A 22,433-nucleotide genomic window follows, 5' to 3' on the forward strand; every position below is an offset into this window, starting at 1 on the left:
CTGCTGTCTCTCTCAGGATCTGCTGTCTCTCTCTGGAGCTGCTGTCTCTCTCTGGATCTGCTGTCTCTCTCAGGATCTGCTGTCTCTCTCAGGATCTGCTGTCTCTCTCTGGAGCTGCTGTCTCTCTCTGGATCTGGTGTCTCCCTCAGGATCTGCTGTCTCTCTCTGGAGCTGCTGTCTCTCTCAGGATCTGCTGTCTCTCTCTGGAGCTGCTGTCTCTCTCTGGATCTGCTGTCTCTCTCAGGATCTGCTGTCTCTCTCAGGATCTGCTGTCTCTCTCTGGAGCTGCTGTCTCTCTCTGGAGCTGCTGTCTCCCTGGGGATCTGCTGTCTTACGAGCCCAGTTTAAATCTTAGCTGTAATGAAAAATGCAAAGTTATGAATATAGACCTGAGATCCATCAGTAGCGTGTGGACCCATGTTCCCAGATCAGCAGTCCAAGAGCCCTGACCATTAGGCAATGGCTCGTGGTGTAGGGTTGCTCGTTCAATATTATTTCACATCGTGTTAATAACATCAATAACAAATAGAGAGAAAAACAACCCCCCCCCCCCCGTATAATCTACATAGACCGCCGGGGCAAGTGCTGTCAGCGAGCACCTATTAAGGCCAGGACAACGGTGGTGGTGTCGCCAGCACCACCCACCGGCCACCACACCAAGTAGTCAGTTTAGGCTGCGTCGACCCAAGAGAGGCCCAGGAACGGATCTGATATCACTTGCCACTGATGTTAGCGTTCATAGCACAAGCCACTAACCACTGCACCACCACTCCCCGCATACAAAGACCCCCCCCCCCCTCCGTATAACCTTCACAAACTGTTGGGGCAAGTGCTGTTAGCAAGCACCTATGATGGCCCCCACGGCACATGAGGGGGTTGTGGGTGGCCAACACCACGCCCGGCCGCCTTTGTCTCCCCAGTGGCGATGTTTACTACACACCGCGCCAGGTCCTCATTTGAGGCTGAGTCGACAGAGGGGAGGCCCAGGCCCGGTTCAGATAATTGATGATGTATAATCATCACGATGTTGGTGGCCGTGAGCAGGAATCGAACTCGGTTCGCCGGGTTCGTAGCGCAGCGTGTCGCTAACTGCTACACCACCGCTCCCCTGCGCACAATCACACAACAACAGCAGCCGCCATCCACCACCAAAATTAGCGACGACATTACCACGGCGCTTGTGCCAGGCTAGGTGCACTTTGAGGCCACGTGAAGTGTGGAAGGCTCGCTGAAGGTCACGTGACAGGCCCAGGTGCTGCGGGATAAATGATTTGAAACTCCCCTCCAGATCCACCACGTGTGCTCCACACTGCCCCCAACTCGTGCACGCATACACGAAGACGCGTGCGAGCAGTTGATTAAAACGCCATAACTTCGCACGCTCGTAACTTGGCACAGTTTTATTTTGCGTTTAAGATATGTCTTCGTTATAACAGGCTTTGCATAAGAACGTACGGTATATTTTATAAAGCGTCCGGGCATGACCTGCGTTGAGTTACGCCGAATGGAAACACGTCAAAAACCCTTAACGTGGCTTCTCTGATGCACAAATCGACGCATCCCGCTCCTCATACCAATTTCACGCCACCCTCTCGCTGCTGACAATAAAGTGATGGCTGGGAGGATCGAGTGGTCGCCCAGGTCCTGTCACAAGTTTCCGCTAGGCCAAGCGATTCTTTTAAACTGAGGGGCCATCGACATCCGTTTGGATCGTGTGGCCACAAGTCGCTGCTCTTATTTTCTACAGCAGTGGTTCTCAACCCTTCCGTGGCTATTGTAACCCTTCGCCCGACTCAACATGGTTTCTTAGAAATAAATGTTCGAATCATGAACGTCAATATTTGTCTTATTTTCTACCTACCACGTGACTTTACCCAAAGAACCAAAGAGTATGGATCTCTGCAGTCACGAAAACTTCAAATCTAGATCGATATTTTTATCAATTGTCCATTCTGTGAGGTATCCTAACGAGCTAGTCAGTAACTGCAAGTGAAAACAAAAATCAACAGACGCTTTGCATGCATCATGCCATTTGTTCGCACTTGCTGGTTACTATTGAAAACCATCAATGAGTTTAGAAATGTATTTAATATCGCTATCGGTTACCATATGGATTTATATTTTATCATACTTATTTTATCTTGGCAGATTCACACGTGATTATTCACCAATCACTCTGATGTATGATATAATTTCACACATTTATAAATCGCCTCACGTACCCCCTGGGACATTGCCACTTACACCCAGGGATCCACGTACCCCCGGATGAGAACCACTATTGTCTAGTAACCACCTCGTTGCGCAATAATTAGAAGCCACGTATCCTCATCATCATCATTGTTATCACCATCATCATTATAGAACACATGTTCCAGCACAAACCCAAATAAGTGCTCATTTACGATCGCAAGTCCAAGCCACCCGCTCGAGATTGATTTAACATGTTTCAGGAGTTACGGATTTTTTTTTTACTTTTAGGATTATGGGCATATACACATCGTCGTATACGCGACAGGTAATATATTAGCACGAACATCTCATAACAATGTATTAAACCTTACACAGAACTCAACAGCTGATGTTGAATGGATGTGGAAACCGGTCTGAATAAAGCAGCTCAGGGTACAGCGGGCATGGGTAAAACACTGCAAAGTGGTCAAATGCACAGCAACGTCCCGGTGAGATCCAAATACCTCTTCATTAAATGAAGACCTCAATAAAAAAATACCCAACTTGCTTAAACCGCGTGCGAGATGACAAGAGGCATGCCATCAATTAAGACCTTAAAGGAAAATAATATCCGTCTGTTATTTAATCAAGTTGAGCACAGGATGACAAAACGAGAGTTCTTTAGCTAAACAGTTCTTCAGCTATGTGGAACGCAGACTGATTTAACGCCTGTTGTTTAGTTATCCAGAGATTAGGGTGCGCAAAAGGTGATGGTAAAAATGTTTTCACTCCTCCTGATTATGAGCAGCGAAGAAAAATGGCATCAGGCCTAAACTAGGCCGAGGTTTCAAGAGAGCATCGATTTCAATGAATGGACACATACATTAAGCACGTTTAGTATGGCACACACGAGCTTACCGGTACATTTTCCATGAACACTTAATGACAACAACAAATCATATCTCAACTAGAGCTGCAATGCTTTATCGAATAGTTATTGGCTTAAATAAACCGAGTAGATGACTCAGTCTGTAATCACAACTGTATACCAACCTACAACACACCATTGTCTCGACCCATCTGATAAATAATCCTCGTCTTAACTACGACAGCATCTTCATCTTATGCGACGCAGAATACTGATCTGATACAGAATCCGCATGTCGTCCAATACAGAACCATCGTCTTGTCCAATACAGTTTTGATTTGTCAGATATAGAATCCTTGTTTTATCCAGTACAGAATTCCAGTTCCATCAATTATAGATCCCTTGTCCATTATAGAACGATTCCATCCAGTACAGAATCTCCATCTCATCTTATACAGAACCCCCATCCAATCCAACAAAGAATCCCAATCTCATGACACGGAGCCCTCACCTTATCGTACAGGCAACCTTTGTCTTGTTATGGTGCCTTGAGCTCAAATATCGCCATCTAATTCCAGTAAACCATACAAACCTGTAGGCTTTGTCACGTAACCTCCATCAACACACATAGACCACCGTTTATGACAAATGGATCAGTTAGAACAAACTACTCTACACTGTATACACTTCAATGCTATCACAGTTGCATTGCTCCTGTATGTACATATAAATTTACATATACATAATATTTAACACACACTCACATATTTTACAGAATATATATCTGAAACATCTAATTTTTACGTCTTAATATCTGGGGGTTATCAATGTGACGTCTGTATCGGTCACTGTGCTTCCGAGTGGCTCAGACGGAGCCATGTGACCTCTAATGCTGGAGTGTTGATTGGAGCCTCGATCCAGGCACACGCTCAATTTTCTGTAAAAAATGTAAAAACCAAACACGTTCATTTTTCTGAGACGATCATTAAACGAACATTATTTACAAGCTCAAGAACAACATAATTGAAAGTAAAAAACCTAATATTCTAGTTAGGCTTTCAAGTTAAACGTCACAAATGTACAGAACGTTGTGTGATACGACACGCAAAACAAAACCGTGAATGTTTCAGTCTTTAGCGTCCATGAGTGTGGACGGATTTTCATTTAGAATTCTCGTCTCGAGTTTTTTGGCGGTGGCTTAACGTCCCTGCGCGATGGACGACGCGCACTCTTGCAGCCGAGTGTACCTACGCATTTGAAAATGCGGTCTAAATAAATATAGTTTCAAAAGAAAGAAACTCATTGACGGTTGGATCATCACCGAACCTTCGTCCTGACCGAAGCACGTCGCTTTCAGTCTTGGTCTTGCCCATTATGATACCAGTCACCGCACCGGCTGCTTTCTTGATTTTCCGACTGCATTGATGGCACCTTTAATTGGTCAAATCGAGTTTATCGACAACTATTTGTAAATCAGAGTAAGAGTGTATCAGCCTAATTCAGGTAAACGTACAACCTTTGTCTCCCTTCAATAGAATGAAGGTACAGTTGCTTAAAATGTATTAGATCTTAGTCCTCTGGCCTTTGCGACAACCCAAAGGCATAAGCTCAAAGGGCCTCTTCTAGATTCACCACCCAGCAAGTGGAGTTGGCCTAATCCACAGAATAAACGGTTTCCTTGGCGAGTGTGCCCACGTTTTGTTTTGGGTACTGGGGATCTTGGTGAAAGGCCAAGACTTGCAGGGCGTTCGTGATTCAAGGTTCAACAACGTTGTGGAGTAGGGGAAGGCCCAAAGAATATCAGCAATTAGAAGAGAGCAGACGACTTCGAAGTATTTGCATCGTTATCGCTTCGATGGAAGGCCAAAAACGGCTGCAAATAGCCTTTAAATCCTTGAGGATTAGAATGATGAGATTCAATCCCACACTGTCTTCGTCTCATCTCATCCTTCTTGCCTTCAATTTTCTATCCTTTAATTTGTAGACCTTTCCCCCTCTCCTTTTCAATTTCCTCTTTCCATTTACTCTTGTCCTTCTCGCTTCATCACCCGGCCTCCCATCCCTCCTCTACCCTCGATCGAGCATCTTCATCCAATCTATTTTATGTTCTTCCTCCAACATTGACTTTCTCACTTCCTCCCCCAATCAACTGCATCAAAAACCCACCAACTTGTAATTTCCACTGTTGAAACAATTTGTGGCAGCGTTGGGATGGGTGCTTTACGAATTAAGATTAACCAGGTTTTTTTTATCATAGGAAGTTTTGCTCGACTGGCCACCTTCGGGAAATACTGAGGTTTGCAGCGAGACGAGGGATGTGCGGGGCCCGTTAAAGTTTCTTGATATAAAAGAACGTTCATAAAGGTGCCATCCACTACCAGAGAATCAATAAAAAATAAGTCCCAAATTGGTGGTTGAAATGTTGCCAACATACGCCTTACACATGCTTAATCCTTTTCTAGCAAAAAACGCACACAATCTTCAACAGCGCATCAGTGAAACATTTAAAAGAATCACACCCGCGACGATGTTGGCCAACACCCGGGTCTCTCTACGACGCAAGTCGCCAACGCCATGGCGGACACGCGGGGGGGTTTAGAGGGATGAGACTCGAACGATAACATTGTCATATTACCTGGTGTGTGTGTATGTGTAAGTAGTTTTATGGGCTTTCTTCAAAATATCAGCAGCGGGTCTTATGGTACGAATATCAGAGCTGTAGGCCACTGCAATAAGTGTTAAAGGTGAGGCGTCTAAAAATCAAGGTTCGTGCGGAAGAGGAACGGCTGGAATAGGTGTGAAGGTGTGACTACCTTGGAGGGCACTGAAGATGGCAGGTGTGAACAAGAGGATACGAAAATAAGAAGAATCGGATTGGCCAAGACTATTTGAAAAGAAGTGTGGTAAGTAATAAGTTGGACAAGAAACAGAAGAGAGAGGATTGGATATTGGAACATTTTGTTGTGTGGAGTGTCGTGGGATACACCAGTAAAGCATGGACACTGCGGTAGGATGACTTGAAGAGACTCAATGTGTTTAGGATGTGGTGTTATGGAAGAATGGATAGAGTTAAGCTGATGTGTTAAGTAGAAAGATGACGATGAGCTGAGAGGGAATGGCTACGAGCGAGAATGACTGACAAGTCTAACGAGAAGGAAGGTGGCATATGCAGGACACATCCTAAGATCGGGAGGTAGGCCTACATGAGCGGCTGGCCTGGACTCTCCATGAGACGCTGCAGATCAAGCCTGAGTAATGAGAATGACAATAGATAGGGAGAATCATGGATAAGACCACCTTGACGGACACCGTGCACAACTGATTATACCTTTATGGACCTGTTATGGAGGAAGGTAGGTGTGCCTGGCTTTGTGATGCTTGGTGCAGTGTCAATAGCATCAACGCAGCCACACACGACATTTGCACATTTGCAACAAGTTTGAGACTATGAAAAATAAGATGTTCAAACACCAAGTAGATTTTTTTTGCAAGGAATCAAGTCTGCATGAACCACACGTACTTGTGGTGAATATGCAAACAGGAAAATCTTAACACCTATTTTATTTTTGATTTATTGTTTTTATTGTTTATATATTTTGTTATTTTGTTGTTTCTCTTCAACGTGACTTTACCGGAAAAAACTAAGAATATGAATACCTATTTTATTGCCAGAAAGGGTGAAACCTATTCTTATTTCTCATACTTTGATGCTGGCAAAAAGGTCCCATGATAAGTTTGAGACTCTCGCACTGCAAAGCTCAATATTTCATGTAGACCGTTTTGGCCAAAAGTGTCGAGATTTGCCTTTCCTCCCAGTGTCAGTTTTGTATTATTATCTGAAACCAGTCTGTTAATAGCGTTGTATAAATTCACGTCAGCAGTAACGTCGAATGCCGTAAAGCGACATGCCAATACAGAATCTCTCTTCGTAGTGCCCCCCTCCTTTTCTGTCCCTCCATACCCACCAACTCGAGCCCCCTCCCGCTCCCCTCGCTCAATTCATCATCTCTATGTCGAGCCCCAGCGACGCCGTGTGCTGCTTCGCCCTCAAGCGCAAGTTCTCGATGCTCGACGTCTTGCTGCTGCTGCCGCCGCCGCCCCCTCCGCCGATGACGCCCACCAAGCCAGGCATTGCCAGCGAGGAGGAGGGGGGCGGCGACGCCATCGCCACCGCCGGGCCCACGACCCCGCCGGTGCGGGCGCCGATCGCCGTCGGCGACGGAGCCACGAGGATCCCGGCGCCCCCGGCCGCGACGGCCAGCGGTGGGGGCGGCGCGTGCGTCATGGTAGTGGCGGTCGTGGTCGCGGTCGCGGCCGCCGCGGCAGCCGCCGCGGCCGCCGCCGCCGCCGCGGCCGTGGAGGCCGACAGGAGGGCAGCGCCGCCCTGCGGCACCCACGCCGGGTAGTAGGGCTGGCAGGCGAGCGGCGCCATGGGGTAGGCGAGCGGGTGCGGCGACTGCGCCAGCTCGAAGGACGAGCGGTACACGAGGCTGCCCGCCGCCGCCGTGGCCGCCATGTGCTGGCGGAACTGCTCCTGCAGGCGCAGCAGGGAGAGGGGCGCCGAGGCGTAGCTGTGCGGAGGAGGGGGCGGCAGTGGCGGCGGAGGCGGCGGAGGCGGCGGAGGCGGAGGCACGGGGGCACAGGGCGAGAGCAAGGAGGACGGGCGGGACGTGGGGTCTGTGTGTGCGCGAGGTGGGACGTGGGACATGGGAGGAGAAGGAAATGGTAGAGTGTGGGGAAGCGGAGAGAAGTGGGAGGAGAGAGTAAAGCAAGAGTTAAGTAGATTTAAGAGAGAGCAATCAGATAGTTAAGGGAGAGTATCGAGAGAGTGGAGATAGTATAGAGAGTTGAGAATGAGTTGTTAAAGAAAGAGGTAGTTGAGAGTAATTAGAGATTTAAGAGTCGTTTAAAGAGATATGTGCAAGTAGTTATGGGTGTAGATAACGACAGTTTGGAGAGAGAGTGGTTGTTGAGATTTTAAGAGATGGTAAAGAAAGAGGGGGAAATATAGAGGACGGTGATGGAGAGATTGGAAGACAAAGGAGAGAGATTAAAACATCAGGCCGGGTGGCGCTGTCATCAGAGCAGTCGACTCGCAGTTCAGATATCACTCACCACTGACGGTAGCTGCAGCTGGAAATCAAAGTCGGGTGGCCAGGTTTATACCGCGGTGTGCGAACCAATATGCCATCGTTCCACCCCCTACATTTGTGTGTACACGTTCGTTTTGTACATTTGATTATGTTCATGTCAGGTCCAAATTGTCCCTGCTCAAACAATTGTGGATGATACTCATCTCCTTTGACGACCCTCAATCAGTGGTGGAAATTCCACATTCCTATGGTAGGAATTCCACATTCTCTCCAAGGGAAGACCACTGGTCACTTCTGCTGCTAATGAAACTAATGCGGCTGATTATAATAACACTGCCGCAGCTGCTGATGGATGCTGCTACAGCTGCTATTGATGAGCCGGAGGACAATGACGAATGAACCCCAATCTACATGTGAACTCGTGACTTTCAAATTGTGAGGTGGAAATTCCACATTCCCATGACAGATCTCGGTCTGCCCATATATAAACAAGAGCGGTAGTGGTAATAATGATGATAAATGAAAGAGGTAGTATAAGTTATCCGTAAGGGTGTGCGTGTGTTGGTCACTATTAATTAATTAATTACCAATTCCCGAGTTGGCCATTATGTACCGACTGCCCCAGGCTGTATGGATTCGCAGGCCCTACCCCTCGTTTAAATCGATTAAACCTGAGCCCCAAGTCGGCCTAATTAGCCACTAATTAGCGACGGCTAATTACACACGACAGCACCGTGTAGGCCATTATGAACCACGAGGGAGACAGTCACGTGGCCGGGTTACATTGTCCTGTCAATGTGTGTTCCGTGAAACAGCTCAATGAGTGTTCCCTGAAACAGCTCAATGAGTGTTCCGTGAAACAGCTCAATGAGTGTTCCCTGAAACAGCTCAATGAGTGTTCCCTGAAACAGCTCAATGAGTGTTCCGTGAAACAGCTCAATGAGTGTTCCGTGAAACAGCTCAATGAGTGTTCCGTGAAACAGCTCAATGAGTGTGCCGTGAACCAGCTCAATGAGTGTTCCCTGAAACAGCTCAATGAGTGTTCCGTGAACCAGCTCAATGAGTGTTCCGTGAAACAGCTCAATGAGTGTTCCGTGAAACAGCTCAATGAGTGTTCCGTGAAACAGCTCAATGTGTGTTCCGTGAAACAGCTCAATGAGTGTTCCCTGAAACAGCTCAATGAGTGTTCCCTGAAACAGCTCAATGAGTGTTCCGTGAAACAGCTCAATGAGTGTTCCCTGAAACAGCTCAATGAGTGTTCCCTGAAACAGCTCAATGAGTGTTACGTGAAACAGCTCAATGTGTGTTCCGTGAAACAGCTCAATGTGTGTTCCATGAAACAGCTCAATGAGTGTTCCGTGAAACAGCTCAATGAGTGTTCCGTGAAACAGCTCAATGTGTGTTCCCTGAAACAGCTCAATGAGTGTTCCATGAAACAGCTCAATGAGTGTTCCGTGAAACAGCTCAATGAGTGTTCCGTGAACCAGCTCAATGAGTGTTCCGTGAACCAGCTCAATGTGTGTTCCATGAAACAGCTCAATGTGTGCATATCTCGATGCATGCGCACGTAGGGAGTGACGGGCGCAGGGGTTAACGCGCTGCACTACGAACCCGGCGACCCGAGTTCAATTCCCGCTCACGACCAATAACAGTGGCAAAATATTTCAACCGGTCCTGAGCCTCCCCTAGGTCGACTCAGCCTCAAATGAGTACCTGGCGGGGTGTGTAAACATCGCCACTGGGGAGACAAAGGCGGTCAGGCGTGGTCCTGGACATCCACTCCTTCGAGTGCCATGCCGGCCTTCTTCATTGGCGCTTGCTAATTTGCCCTGAAAGACTCCCAAGGCGAGATGGGGAACTTTGTTGACATGTGCTTCTGTGTGTGTACGTAACGTGTATGTGGATATATTCGTATGGGGAGCGGTGGTGTCGTGGTTTGCACGCTGTGCTATGAACCTGGTTACCTCAACAGCACTGGGGGGACAAAGGTAGCCAGGCGTGGTGCTGACCACCCACCCCTGCCGGCCTTAATAGGTGCTCACGGGCAGAACTTGCCCCCCACAGTTAAAGGCTATATAGGGAATCTTTGTATGTAATGCGTACGCAAGTGTGCACGGAACTGTGATACCGTAGTTAGCACACTGTGCTACGAACCCAGCAACCTATATTTGATTTCCAGGCACAGTTCACATCATTATACATACATATTATGGATAGTGTTATTACGCTCATAACACCTTCTTACCGGCTTCAGGCAATGAGGCCTTCCCAGGTACGGAGCCTGCCTCGCCTGGATCCACACCCTCTTGAGTGAGGGGGTCTTCAGGGGAAGGGTCAGTGGAGGGAGGGCCTGAGGTCGCAGGCGACCCAACTCCTCCCTTGTTCAGAGGCACAGGGGATCTGGGGGAGAGAAAGGTCAGTGTCGGTGTTAGGGGTAGAGGTGGGGCTGTGTCAGAGTTAGGGGTAGAGGTGGGGCTGTCTTGGTATCAGTGATGGGGTAAAGCCAGTGCATCAAGGCTAGAGCTGTAGATTTAAGACTCGGGGCTAGCTTTGAGTTCAGGGGTAAGGCTTGGGTCACGGTCAGTGCTAGGGGGTGCGATGGTTATTTGTCACCATTACCGATGCCCACGCTGCGTGTTGGTGCATCTGAGCGCCAGTGTCCACGTCCGCGTGATCGCTCGCGTGGGATCAGACATGATCCACGAAGCGTGGGCGCAGCGGTGGCAGCGGCAGCTCTAGCATGAGCACTAGAGCGATTCGAGGGAGGAGGAGGACGCATCCCCCTTGTTTTCCTTCCTTCTCTCGTAGCCTCCAGCGTGGCTGCGCGCTCAATCTTGTAAGCTGCAGTAGTGACATAACAATTTGCCTCCAGGTTTCACGGTCCTTAGCTTTCCTCCTTCTCCCTGTTACCGGTGTTCCTTTGATGTGCTTTGAGGGTGGATTTTGAGAGTGTCCTTGCATCACGCGTATTGGTAGCCAGTTCTTTTTCCACGAGCGAGCCGGCCGTGAAACACCTGCTTAGGGATTCTGAGAGTCCTTCATCCTGACAACATGCCCAGGCCAGCGCAGACGTGTCTTGGTCAGAAGGGTCTCAACGCCGGGGAGGTTGCTACGGAATACAGCTTGTGTGTGTTTGGTATAAGATCCTGCCAGTAGACAAACAAATATGTAGGAATTGTGTAAGCTGTCGGATAATGTGGCAGTACAGAGTTCGGGTCTCATCCATAGAGAAAAGCAGCGAGCAAAAACATCTCTGTATGCGGAAATCCTGATTGAACACCGGACCGTTAGCTCATTTCAAATTTCAATTTGCAGATGCCCGAAGGATGAGGAATGAGATTTTGTCATCGGCGCCTACGGATATGGACAGGACAGTGTCAAGATATGTGAACCTGTCTAATGCGTTGAGCGTCGTGTCATCAGCTGTGCTTTTATGTGATGACTGTAAGGGTAGTTTTGGGCTAATTGGAACATACATTCTGTCGACTGGATGCTGATGGTGGAGACCAAATTGCTTTGATGCTGTTACAAGGTGAGTGAGGAGATCTTAAAGACCCTCTTCAGAATGTCACAATGTTTCAGTCATCGAAAAACTGCAAGCTCACAGATGATGGCTGCACTAACATGCATCTATATTATTTTGCTGATATAAATTTCCACATAAGCCACTTCATTGAGCTATCATTTGTGGCCAGGTCGCTTTTCAAAAATACACTAATAAATCAGTGGGCTTTACCTGGTAAGATAATACATATTTTAGTTTCATTTGTATGTATTTTTAAGTGATTTGTTTACATTTCTAGATTTAAAGCTTCCGTGACTGCTAGGATCCATACTCTTTGGTTCTATTGGGTAAAGTCACGTAGGTGAAAATAAAATAACAAAAATAACAAAAATAACTCCAGCGCTGTCCTCCAGACAGTCTCGTCCCTTCACCTGATGAAGGCCGCTTGTGTTGTAGCCGAAACGTCGTGATTTTTTGTTATTTTATTTTCACCTACGTGACTTTACCCAATAGAACCAGAGAGTTTGTTTACATTTCCTATACTTTGCACTCCTATCGTGTTTTTGTATTGTTGTTGTAACTTTCTGAGCTGCCCCTACTATACATATGTGGAAAAGAGCTTAATAGTTCATTGGATTCCTCCAGTATAAATGAAGACTGATAACCTTGCATCTGAATTTGGGTCTATTAAGATCGAATAGATGTCCATCAGGTCGATAGCAGATGCACCCTCTTATCAGATCAGGCTGAGAGCAGCATGACCAAGAACACGTCGCGGACCAGAATGGTTGCCACTGGTGACCTCATAGAGGCAGTTCCATTTTCTGTCACGTGGGCCTGCAAACCACCCTGACTGAGCCCGATTATATCACTACGGGCGTAATCAATGTAAGACCACCATGCGCCGTCTGCTCCACTGCTAGCCTGTTCTCTCTCTCTCAGCCGTCCAGAAGTCCGGTTGACTGACAGTGTCAAATTATTTTGACAGATCGATAATGGCATAATTGAGATCCCGACGATGCTCCCTGCACGTTCTCTAAGTTCTCTTCTGGCACATCATCAGCCGCGACGAGGGAGTCGATCGTGCACCCGCGACCCGGAGCGTGGAAGCATCCGGGCGGTTCGTAGTTCTCCACTCGTTTGTGATGCAGGGCTGGTGTCTGGTGCAAGAGTGTAGTGGCTGTCCCGAGTTCAGCTTGTCGATGCAACCCAATGGATCGACACACTTCCTGTACACTGTGATCTCTTTCTGCCGGGGCACTGCAATCCCCCTATCCTTGCGTCCTTGTAACCTTACCAGGCTATCTAGGGCCAGGGATCCCGCACCTCCGATTAGCGTGGTTGGCTACATACGGTGCGAAAGAAGTTCAACATACATACATAAAGTAATAAGGCTTGCGCTCGGGTCATGGCTAAGATTACGGGTTAGAGCTAGTGCTAGCGTCAGTGCTATGCGCTAATCTACGTATGGATGTTGAACTTCTTTTGCACCGTACGTAGCCAACCGTGCTACGTACGGTGCGAGCTAAGCTGCCCCCCACCTCCCCGTCTTACCTTCCTCCTGGGTGTCCCGCCGCCCCCTCAGGCCCAGCCCCCGCTGCGTCGTGATCACGTGACTTCTGCACCGTCTCCTTCTGGAGGCTCCGCTGCTTTTTGCGAAACTTCGCCCGGCGGTTTTTGAACCACACCTTAAGTCATTCGTGGAGAAGGGGTGGCATCATCGTGAACAACAACATCATCATCATCTTTCGCATAAACAGCAACGGCGACAGAAAGTTGCCCAACTCACAGTGAGAAGTTAACAAGCGGAGTGGAATAACGCGCGCGGGCGGGCGGGCGAGGGTGCGAGTGGTGTGCACGCACCGTGAGAGCTACGGACAGCGAGGTCGCATCGGGGCGAACAGGTGCGGCGAGAGGGAGCAACACGGTGATTGGCTGGCTGCAAACGCAGGCGGCTAATTAAGATGCATAGCGGTGATTGGCTGGCTGCAAATGCAGGCGCGGAAGAGGCGCCAGGTTGCCGTGAGATTGAGGCGATAGCGGCGAAAGCCACGGGCGAGAGGCGACGGGGAGGTCGCCAGCTTAATGCATGAGGAGTTCATGAGGAGGGGGATAAATACGGGACGGTGAGAGAGAGAGAGAGGTTGGGTTGGTCGGAGTGAAGACAAGAGAACAGACGAGAGAAGTCCCAGGCCCCGCTCTCCACACTTCGTCGTCTCCAGCTGTGATGACTAAAGGCAAGGGCGAGGTTGGAGAGGCGAGGGTAGAAAGGCTAGCAGTAGAGAAGCTAGCGGAATCCTAAGCGTGAGCGTGTGAAGCTAGCAGTGGAGAAGCTAGCAGTAGAGAAGCTAGCAGTAGAGAAGCTAGCGGACTCCTAAGTGTGAGCGTGCGAAGCTAGCAGTGGAGAAGCTAGCAGAGTGTGTAGTAATAGGCTAGCAGTGGAGAGGCTAGGAGAGTGAGAGAGAGAACAGGCTAGCAGTGGAGAGTGAGAGAGAGAACAGGCTAGCAGTGGAGAGGCTGCGAGAGAGAGAACAGGCTAGCAGTGGAGAGGCTAGGAGAGTGAGAGAGAGAGAGAACAGGCTAGCAGTGTAGATGGCTGCGAGAGAGAGAACAGGCTAGCAGTGGAGAGGCTAGGAGAGTGAGAGAGAACAGGCTAGCAGTGGAGAGACTAGAAGAGTGAGAGAGAGAGAGAGAACAGGCTAGCAGTGGAGAGGCTAAGAGAGTGAGAGAGAGAACAAGCTAGCAGTGGAGAGGCTAAGAGAGTGAGAGAGAGAACAGGCTAGCAGTGGAGAGGCTAGTAGAGTGAGAGAGAGAACAGGCTAGCAGTGGAGAGGCTAGGAGAGTGAGAGAGAGAGAACATGCTAGCAGTGGAGAGGCTAGGAGAGTGAGAGAGAGAACAGGCTAGCAGTGGAGAGGCTAAGAGAGTGAGAGAGAGAACAGGCTAGCAGTGGAGAGGCTAAGAGAGTGAGAGAGAGAGCAGGCTAGCAGTGGAGAGGCTAGGAGAGAGAGAGAACAGGCTAGCAGTGGAGAGGCTAGGAGAGTGAGAGAGAGAACAGGCTAGCAGTGGAGAGGCTGCGAGAGAGAGAACAGGCTAGCAGTGGAGAGGCTAGGAGATAGAGAACAGGCTAGCAGTGGAGAGGCTAGGAGAGTGAGAGAGAACAGGCTAGCAGTGGAGAGGCTAGTAGAGTGAAAGAGAGAGAACAGGCTAGCAGTGGAGAGGCTAGGAGAGTGAGAGAGAGAGAGAACAGGCTAGCAGTGGAGAGGCTAAAAGAGTGAGAGAGAGAACAGGCTAGCAGTGGAGAGGCTAGGGGAGTGAGAGAGAGAACAGGCTAGCAGTGGAGAGGCTAGGAGAGTGAGAGAGAACAGGCTAGCAGTGGAGAGACTAGAAGAGTGAGAGAGAGAACAGGCTAGCAGTGGAGAGGCTAAGAGAGTGAGAGAGAACAGGCTAGCAGTGGAGAGGCCAGTAGAGTGAGAGAGAGAACAGGCTAGCAGTGGAGAGACTAGGAGAGTGAGAGAGAGAACAGGCTAGCAGTGGAGAGGCTAAGAGAGTGAGAGAGAGAGCAGGCTAGCAGTGGAGAGGCTAGGAGAGTGAGAGAGGGAGAACAGGCTAGCAGTGGAGAGTGAGAGTGAGAGAGAGAACAGGCTAGCAGTGGAGAGGCTAGGAGAGTGAGAGAGGGAGAACAGGCTAGCAGTGGAGAGTGAGAGGGAGAACAGGCTAGCAGTGGAGAGTGTGAGAGAGAACAGGCTAGCAGTGGAGAGGCTAGTAGAGTGAGAGAGAGAACAGGCTAGCAGTGGAGAGGCTAGGAGAGTGAGAGAGAGAACAGGCTAGCAGTGGAGAGTGAGAGAGAGAACAGGCTAGCAGTGGAGAGGCTAGGAGAGTGAGAGAGGGAGAACAGGCTAGCAGTGGAGAGTGAGAGTGAGAGAGAGAACAGGCTAGCAGTGGAGAGGCTGAGAGAGAGAACAGGCTAGCAGTGGAGAGTGAGAGTGAGAGAGAGAACAGGCTAGCAGTGGAGAGGCTGAGAGAGAGCGCGGAGCGAGCGGGGTGAAGCAGGCGAGCAGCGCAAGCGGGAAAATCACGACGAAGTTACGGGGGGTGTCGAACGCGAGGAGTTCTGTTCAATAAAAAGTGACACAGGAGAGAAATAAGAGGTTGTCCGCGTTAAATAAAAACACTACACAAGCGTAGCCCCGTGTGGTGGTGCGCGTCTGTGATCCAGCACTTTGGCAGTCGAGGGTCGGTGAATCACGTAGAGAATTATGGAACTCGCAAACCCCCTAGGTTTCAGAATTGTTCCAAATATCCGAATGCAGGACCTTCCTGCGAGCGTGGTGAGATTCAGGACGGCTTTCCTGAATAAACAAAAGTCCACTCTGCCCTTAATTGCCGTTTCCTTACAGTTGTTGATATAAATGCCACTGCTTTTTAGCAAGTGGACAGCAGCGGATTTTCTATGGATAGACTGGTCACCACCATGGTAATGTGGAATTTCCATCCCCATAAAGAACTCACACCAAAGATTGTATCGCTGTTGAGTGAGCGTCCCTGAAATCACCAATTTACACCCCTAATAGACAAAACCACCCGACACAGCCCTCTGACCGAGGACCTTATTCTTAAATCTGTATTTCCAACACAGCCATTATGAACGGATGAGAGACACACCCAGACCTAAGGCTGGAGCCCAGGACTTCATCACTGCTAATTTGGCATGGCCATGATGAGCGCAGCACTGACATTATGAACCTCCTAGCAGAGAGAGATTGACACCCACCCTCAGGGCTCAAAGCCACCCCGCAGTTATTGCTAACTCAGTGTTTCCAACACGGCCATGATGAACCCCGTGTGGGAAGTGTTGACAGCGAGGTGTTGTTTAGGGAACCCGCTGAGATTTCAAGGTTAAGCCGGAGTTAAATGGTCCAATGCTCCTGTGATGCTGCGAATAAAATAATGCTGTTCATGCTGCTGTTTACCATGACCCACAATTCTGAGCAAAGTTGCTTGCACATTGCGAAACTCTCAGCGACTTTGTTCGTAATCATTTTGATTGTTCTCTTGTTGCACGTGCAAAAGCAATGATTGGCTGTGCGAGATCAAATGCATTGTCATGGCAACGTACAAGTTTAAAGAATAACAGAGTGCATATTCCTAGTGAACATGGAACGTCGAGCCAACGTTGATCTGTTCCAACCACATGCCAAGATCGCCTCAACGTTGAACGTTAGCTGGGTTTGTATGTATGTGAAGAAAAAAATGGAATAGCCTGCCTTAATGCATTTAAATAACACACCATAATTATTCACACATATTTCTTTTTTTTTAAATGCATTTCTTTCAATGACGTGTGTTTTTTGTACTATTCACAGGCTAAGCAGAGGGATTTGCTCGTCAAGTTGCCCTGCCAGGTTTGCGTGAGCCCCTCGGGCCGGGCTACCCAGACAAGAGGGAGGGCAGGAAGTGGGGCTTTGGGCCTTCAGGCCTTAACGGTATTAGCAGGACTGTGTGTGATGGGCTCAAACAACTTTGTAACGTGCATCCCTGTTGCAAAACAGAAGCAACCAAGTTGCAGTGTTTAACACGAGATGTTGCACATGTCAGCAACGTATCCAGTGGTGCAGCATGAGCCTTGTGGCACAAATAATGAATTGGGAGCCCCTTGTCCAATTTCCACACTCTTCTTATAGCCCAGTGCCTGGGCCCCTCCAGCCTGTGGGCAGAGCCACCGAGAGGGTACCTGGAGTCCCAGAGCTGGAGGCCTGGGGCAGAATACTAGGTGGGGTCCTCATATTCATTTGCAACAATAACACAAAATCAGTTCTGCTGTGGGGCCCTCGTTTCGAGGGGTAAATTGTCCCGAATGCCCTCGTCCTTTCGGGCGGCCCTTGCCTGTGAGGCACATCTGGGCTCTCCCTGTAGTTTGTTTGGTGGGGAGAGGGATGGATAATTGTGGTTGTGGCCAAGCAAACCCAACACTCTGGTCCGTCTAGTAAAACGACGTAGTCTGTGCTCGACATTGGCAATTTAGCTCCCTGAACATAACCTCCGCCATCGTACGCAAACAGAACGCAATTCGGCACGAACGGCCGGGCGGCACCTGCACGCGAGCCTCGGGCAGGTTGGTGCACATGGCGAGACGTTCCCGCATCACCACATCGGGGTAGTGCGTCTTCTGGAAGGTCTTCTCCAGCGCCTCGAGCTGCTGCGCCGTGAAGGCGGTGCGGGAGCGGCGCTGCTTGCGGTGCTGGGTGCCGTAGCGCGCCTCCAGGATGATGTCTGCGGTGGGTGGGGAGCAAGACGGAGGAGGGACAGGGCGTATGGGCATCAGGGCGAGACGAAGGGGGGAGGTGAGACTCAATGTGAAGAGGTGGAAGGGTGCGAGAGATGACCGTGTTGTGCGTTTGTTGGTGATCTACCAGTCGATCGACTGGATAATCCAGATGTTTGGTGACCCCCATTTTATTCTCTAAAACTGTACATCTTTTTAAAGTAAGGTTTATATAAAACAGAAATGAATATGCAAAGGAAACAATGTTAGAGGTCAATTAATTTGGGGTCACAAGACAACCGGACCACCCTGTACTTGGGTCAGAGTTTTGTAATAATTAAGCAAGGCGAGGAAAATACACATTTACAATCTAAACGCCGTAGATCACTCCATACCGAGACGTGTTTATACATTTGAGCCCTCAAAAGCTCACCTCCACCCAATTAAAGATGCAAAGCGGAAATAAATCACGAAACCTTTAAAACAAATTAAGGTGGTAAAATTACTTTTTTTTAGTTCCCCCAAAAAGTACACGTGAACAACGAATTTTAAAACATAATACGCTCGAGTTAACAGTCGACAACCCAAATGCAGCTGTACTCTAGCAGCTGCACACCCAAGGGCAGTTGTATGACCTTTCCAACGCAAGGTTGCAGAGTCATTATTTGTAAAATGAGTAAAGTCACGATCAGCGGGGGGGGGGGGGTCGCCATCTCGCTCTTTAATGGCTTCACTCTGGTGTAAATGGCATACTTTTCAATACGAAACAATTTGGTGATGCTGCTGCATTGGCAGCGGTGCACAATCACAATTAACAACAACAAAAACTCAACACATTCGTAAATTACACTGTGGCCATGAAATAATAATACATATATAATGGGCGACATTTCGGGCCGTGGACTTACTTTAAAGCACGTAAATAGGCCAGAGAGATTATACTCTATTTTTGCGTGCACCAATATGTTCAGGAGCTAGATCAGATTAATAATAATTGATATTGGAAGAATCCGCTGAGCTATAAAGCTCACATGTCCACGGAGGGACAGGTCAGAACGTTTCAACAATACACAATACAAAAACACGATAGGATTCCAAAGTATAGAAAAGGTAAACAAATCACTTCAATATATATAAATACACTGTTTATCTTCTCAGGTAAGGCCCACTGAGCCATTAGCTTTTTTTCAGAAGCAACCTGGCCAGTGTCAAGGTTTGTTGGCCACAATAGGGCTTCAGGAGATCATTTGTGTAGTATTGCTATTTCTCCTTTGAAGGAGCGCAGACTTCAGTGGTTTACAATATGCTCCATAGTTTGAGAGAGACAATAAGATGTGTTCGATTTGGAGGATGCACTTCACACCATGGGGTCCGATGAGAATTAAAGCCACGTTACATTGCTGCCACACATTTCTAAGCCAATGGGGTCTCAGCCCGCGAAAATTTTAAACTTAAAATGGTGGCAACTCGGTTCCCAGAGGAAATTAGGGCACCAGGGGTGACGAATCATCAGCGTTCGATTTGTAGAGTAGCAGAAGCAGATGTAAACGGCCACGTCGCCCTGGATCGATGCCGTTTTGATAGCGACATAAAAGAGCGGTACTTTGTTTTCAGGGTTGCGTCGTTCGTAAAAAAAAACATTTACCGATGCCATTAACACAAAAAACATTAACAGCCTCAATATACTGCACCACGTAACGTGCAAACGGACACAACATACATATTTTTGGATCAATGGAAATTAAGTAATAATTTCCACATTACAAAGGGTATAATCAGAACACGGCTGTGATTGATCTTGGAATGTCGGATAACTGCCATCGACCCCACCACGTGTACACCGTGACGGACGAGAGAGGCCAGTGAAGGAGGGAGAGATGGAAGGGGAGGGAGGTTCACACCTCTGAAGACTCTAACGGTGCTATTTATTTTGATTTAAAGCTTTCGTGACTGCAGGAATTCATTTTCTTGGTTCTTTCGGTAAAGTCACGTAGAAGGGAAACAATAAAATAATTAATAAAAAATATAAAACAATAAAATTCTCACGCACACTGATGACGATTGCTTGTGTTGCAGTCGAAACGTCGTGATAATTTTATTGTTTTATATTTGTATTATTTTATTGTTTCCCTTCTACGTGGTGACTTTACCGAAAGAACCAAGAATATACATGGTGCTATTTATATCGCAGCCCGGTGTCACGCACACTACTACAAGCCAAGCTGACACTCATCTCCCCCCATTGAGGGGTCTGAGAAGTGAGTGGAGAGAGAAAACAATTAAACAATGAGAGACCGGGTATAGCAATGACTAGTTAGAAGAGAGAAAAAGTGAGATCGGAGAGTGTGTGCGAGAAGGTGGAGAATAACTGAGAGTAATTGGAGAGTGAGGGGTTAGGAGAATATGAATGCGTAAAAGAAGAGCAATGGACAGAACATGAAAACGTAAACAAGTTTCACGATGCGACAAATGAAGAACGAGATACCGAACGAGAGCAATTACAAGCACAGGATGAATATACAGTAAAACCTTGGATTGCGAGCATAATTCGTTTCGGAAACGTGTTTGTAATCCAAAGCACTCGTATATCAAAGCACTCGTATATCAGTTGTGATCACGTGACGCTCGGCAAAGCGTATACGTACTACTCGTATTGCAAGACCTCGCTCAGTTATCAAATTAATACTTATTTTAAAAAATGTGCTCGTCGTGCGAAACACTCGCAGACCAAGTTACTCGCAATCCAAGGTTTTACTGTAACAGCAATTATAACAAAAACATAATGGGCAATCATTGCTACAGCAAGAACTGTATGACGAGCAATATCACAAGGATTGACACAGTCTGTCACCCCTCGTCCCTCTCACACTCTCACACCCACCCGCCAGTCTCTCGGCGAGCGTGAGCGCGTGCACCGACGGCCGGTATTCATGCGCCGGGTGCACGTGGTGACCTAAAATGGCCGCCCCCACGTGCGCCGAGCCGCCATTGTGAAGCTGTTGATGTTGCTGGTGTTGCTGTTGATGCTGCTGCTGGTGATGCTGTTGATGATGATGCGGTTGATGATGATGCGGTGTGGTTGGTAAATGTCCAGCAGCTTGCGGCTCGTGTTGCTGCTGCGATGGCTGTTGCTGATGATGGTGTTGATGTTGATGATGGTGATGCTGATGATGGTGGTGATGCGAAGCTGCTACGGCAGCAGCTGCTGCCGCCGCCGCTGCCACGTGCTGACCACCGATATGGCCGCCGGTGTGCACGTGCAGCCCGTATATGGTGCCCAGCGGATATCCGTTCGCCGCCGCTGCGGCAGCAGCCACAGCCGCGGCACCGCCAAAGTGCTGCATGTTCCTTCGCTGCTAAGAAAAGTAGTCCCTGAAAAAAACAAATAGAAATTGAATGAAACTCATTTAAGCATATCCCCATGCTCGAAGGAGCATAGACTCTCTGATCCAGTGGAAATTCCATATTACCGTGGCTGGAGTCGGTATCTGCATAAGACAACTAATTTAAAGCAGCTATAACATGTCTGGGAGGCTCAACCAATGTTCGGAGCCAGGATTTTCAGGTGGGGGGGGGGGGCAACCCCTCCAGCAATGAAAATTGATAGAGGAGTTGTTAGTAAGTAAGGACTTGTCCCTTGCTTTTTATTCGACGCATGTGCGGCGATGGCACAGCCATCGATCGAGGGTCGAATTCGAACCGCGTTGTGTGATCGGCATCGCGCTCGCTGAAGGTGTTGATGCCTTCAGGGAAGTCGTGTACTGTATCCGCAACTGCGCACAATTCTGAGTCACTTATAACTGCTTTGCCATTACTTGTTGCCAATTATGGACTCAGACTATTGTCCTATAATCTCAGAGTCCCTGGCACCTAATAATATGCTACACAGTGGCAGTCCCAAAATGCCGATCTATTACTAATAAACCCCAAAGATCCGATCGAATTTAAGGATTTAGATCGGATCATTGTGGGGGGGGGGGGGGGGCACGTGCCACCCCACCCCCCACTGGCTGTGCCAGTGGGCTCAACTGGAACACGTGGCGAGCTGGCAGCCGCCTCCCTTCCACAGCCCCGCCCACATTCGAATAACCACGCCCATTCAATCGCTATCCCCCGCCCAGTAACCCCCCACCTCTCCTAAATCATGGGCCCGGTCCTTTGTCCGAACCATCAGTTGAGAATGAGGCCAGAAAAAAATAAAACCGGGACGAAAATGAGAACCTTCGCCAGGCTTTATGGGGGACACAAGAACAGCCTTCCTGAAAAAACACCAGGACTGTCCCAGCCCGATTGGGACGTTTGGCAGTTTCACACCGATGACGTTCCAATTTTAATATCAGTCAACCTCTTGTCGGACATTTATTTAAAAAAATCCATTGGAGCAGCGCGACACGGCATCGTGGCCGTGCCAGAGGCCGATCCCGGAAGATGAGGCCACACAGACCCCGCTTCAACCGGAGCCTCGTGCCCGCCTCGCCCAACGCCAGCCACGCAATTCACCACATGCCAGTCATCCCACGTGTTTTGAATTA

At 48.6% G+C, this 22,433-nt stretch overlaps 1 protein-coding gene across 1 annotated transcript in view; it reads right to left on the reverse strand.

The window, feature by feature from the left end:
• Positions 1-1,385: 1,385 nt before the first annotated feature.
• DMBX1 (diencephalon/mesencephalon homeobox 1) overlaps positions 1,386-22,433 on the reverse strand; it is a 56,464-nt gene continuing 35,416 nt past the window's right edge. Inside the window, exons 2-7 of the mRNA XM_076065935.1 lie at positions 20,783-21,273; positions 17,731-17,909; positions 13,193-13,326; positions 10,379-10,533; positions 6,698-7,717; positions 1,386-6,595 (exon numbers count right to left, since the gene is read on the reverse strand). Coding sequence (XP_075922050.1) covers positions 7,035-7,717; positions 10,379-10,533; positions 13,193-13,326; positions 17,731-17,909; positions 20,783-21,245 — 1,614 coding nt within the window. The 5' untranslated portion in view covers positions 21,246-21,273 and the 3' untranslated portion in view covers positions 1,386-6,595; positions 6,698-7,034. The remainder of the gene's footprint in view (positions 6,596-6,697; positions 7,718-10,378; positions 10,534-13,192; positions 13,327-17,730; positions 17,910-20,782; positions 21,274-22,433) is intronic.

This window comes from Petromyzon marinus, chromosome 1, assembly GCF_048934315.1.
Source record: "Petromyzon marinus isolate PM22_M1 ecotype Great Lakes invasive population chromosome 1, UKy_Petmar_22M1.pri1.0, whole genome shotgun sequence".
Classification (NCBI taxonomy): domain Eukaryota; kingdom Metazoa; phylum Chordata; class Hyperoartia; order Petromyzontiformes; family Petromyzontidae; genus Petromyzon; species Petromyzon marinus.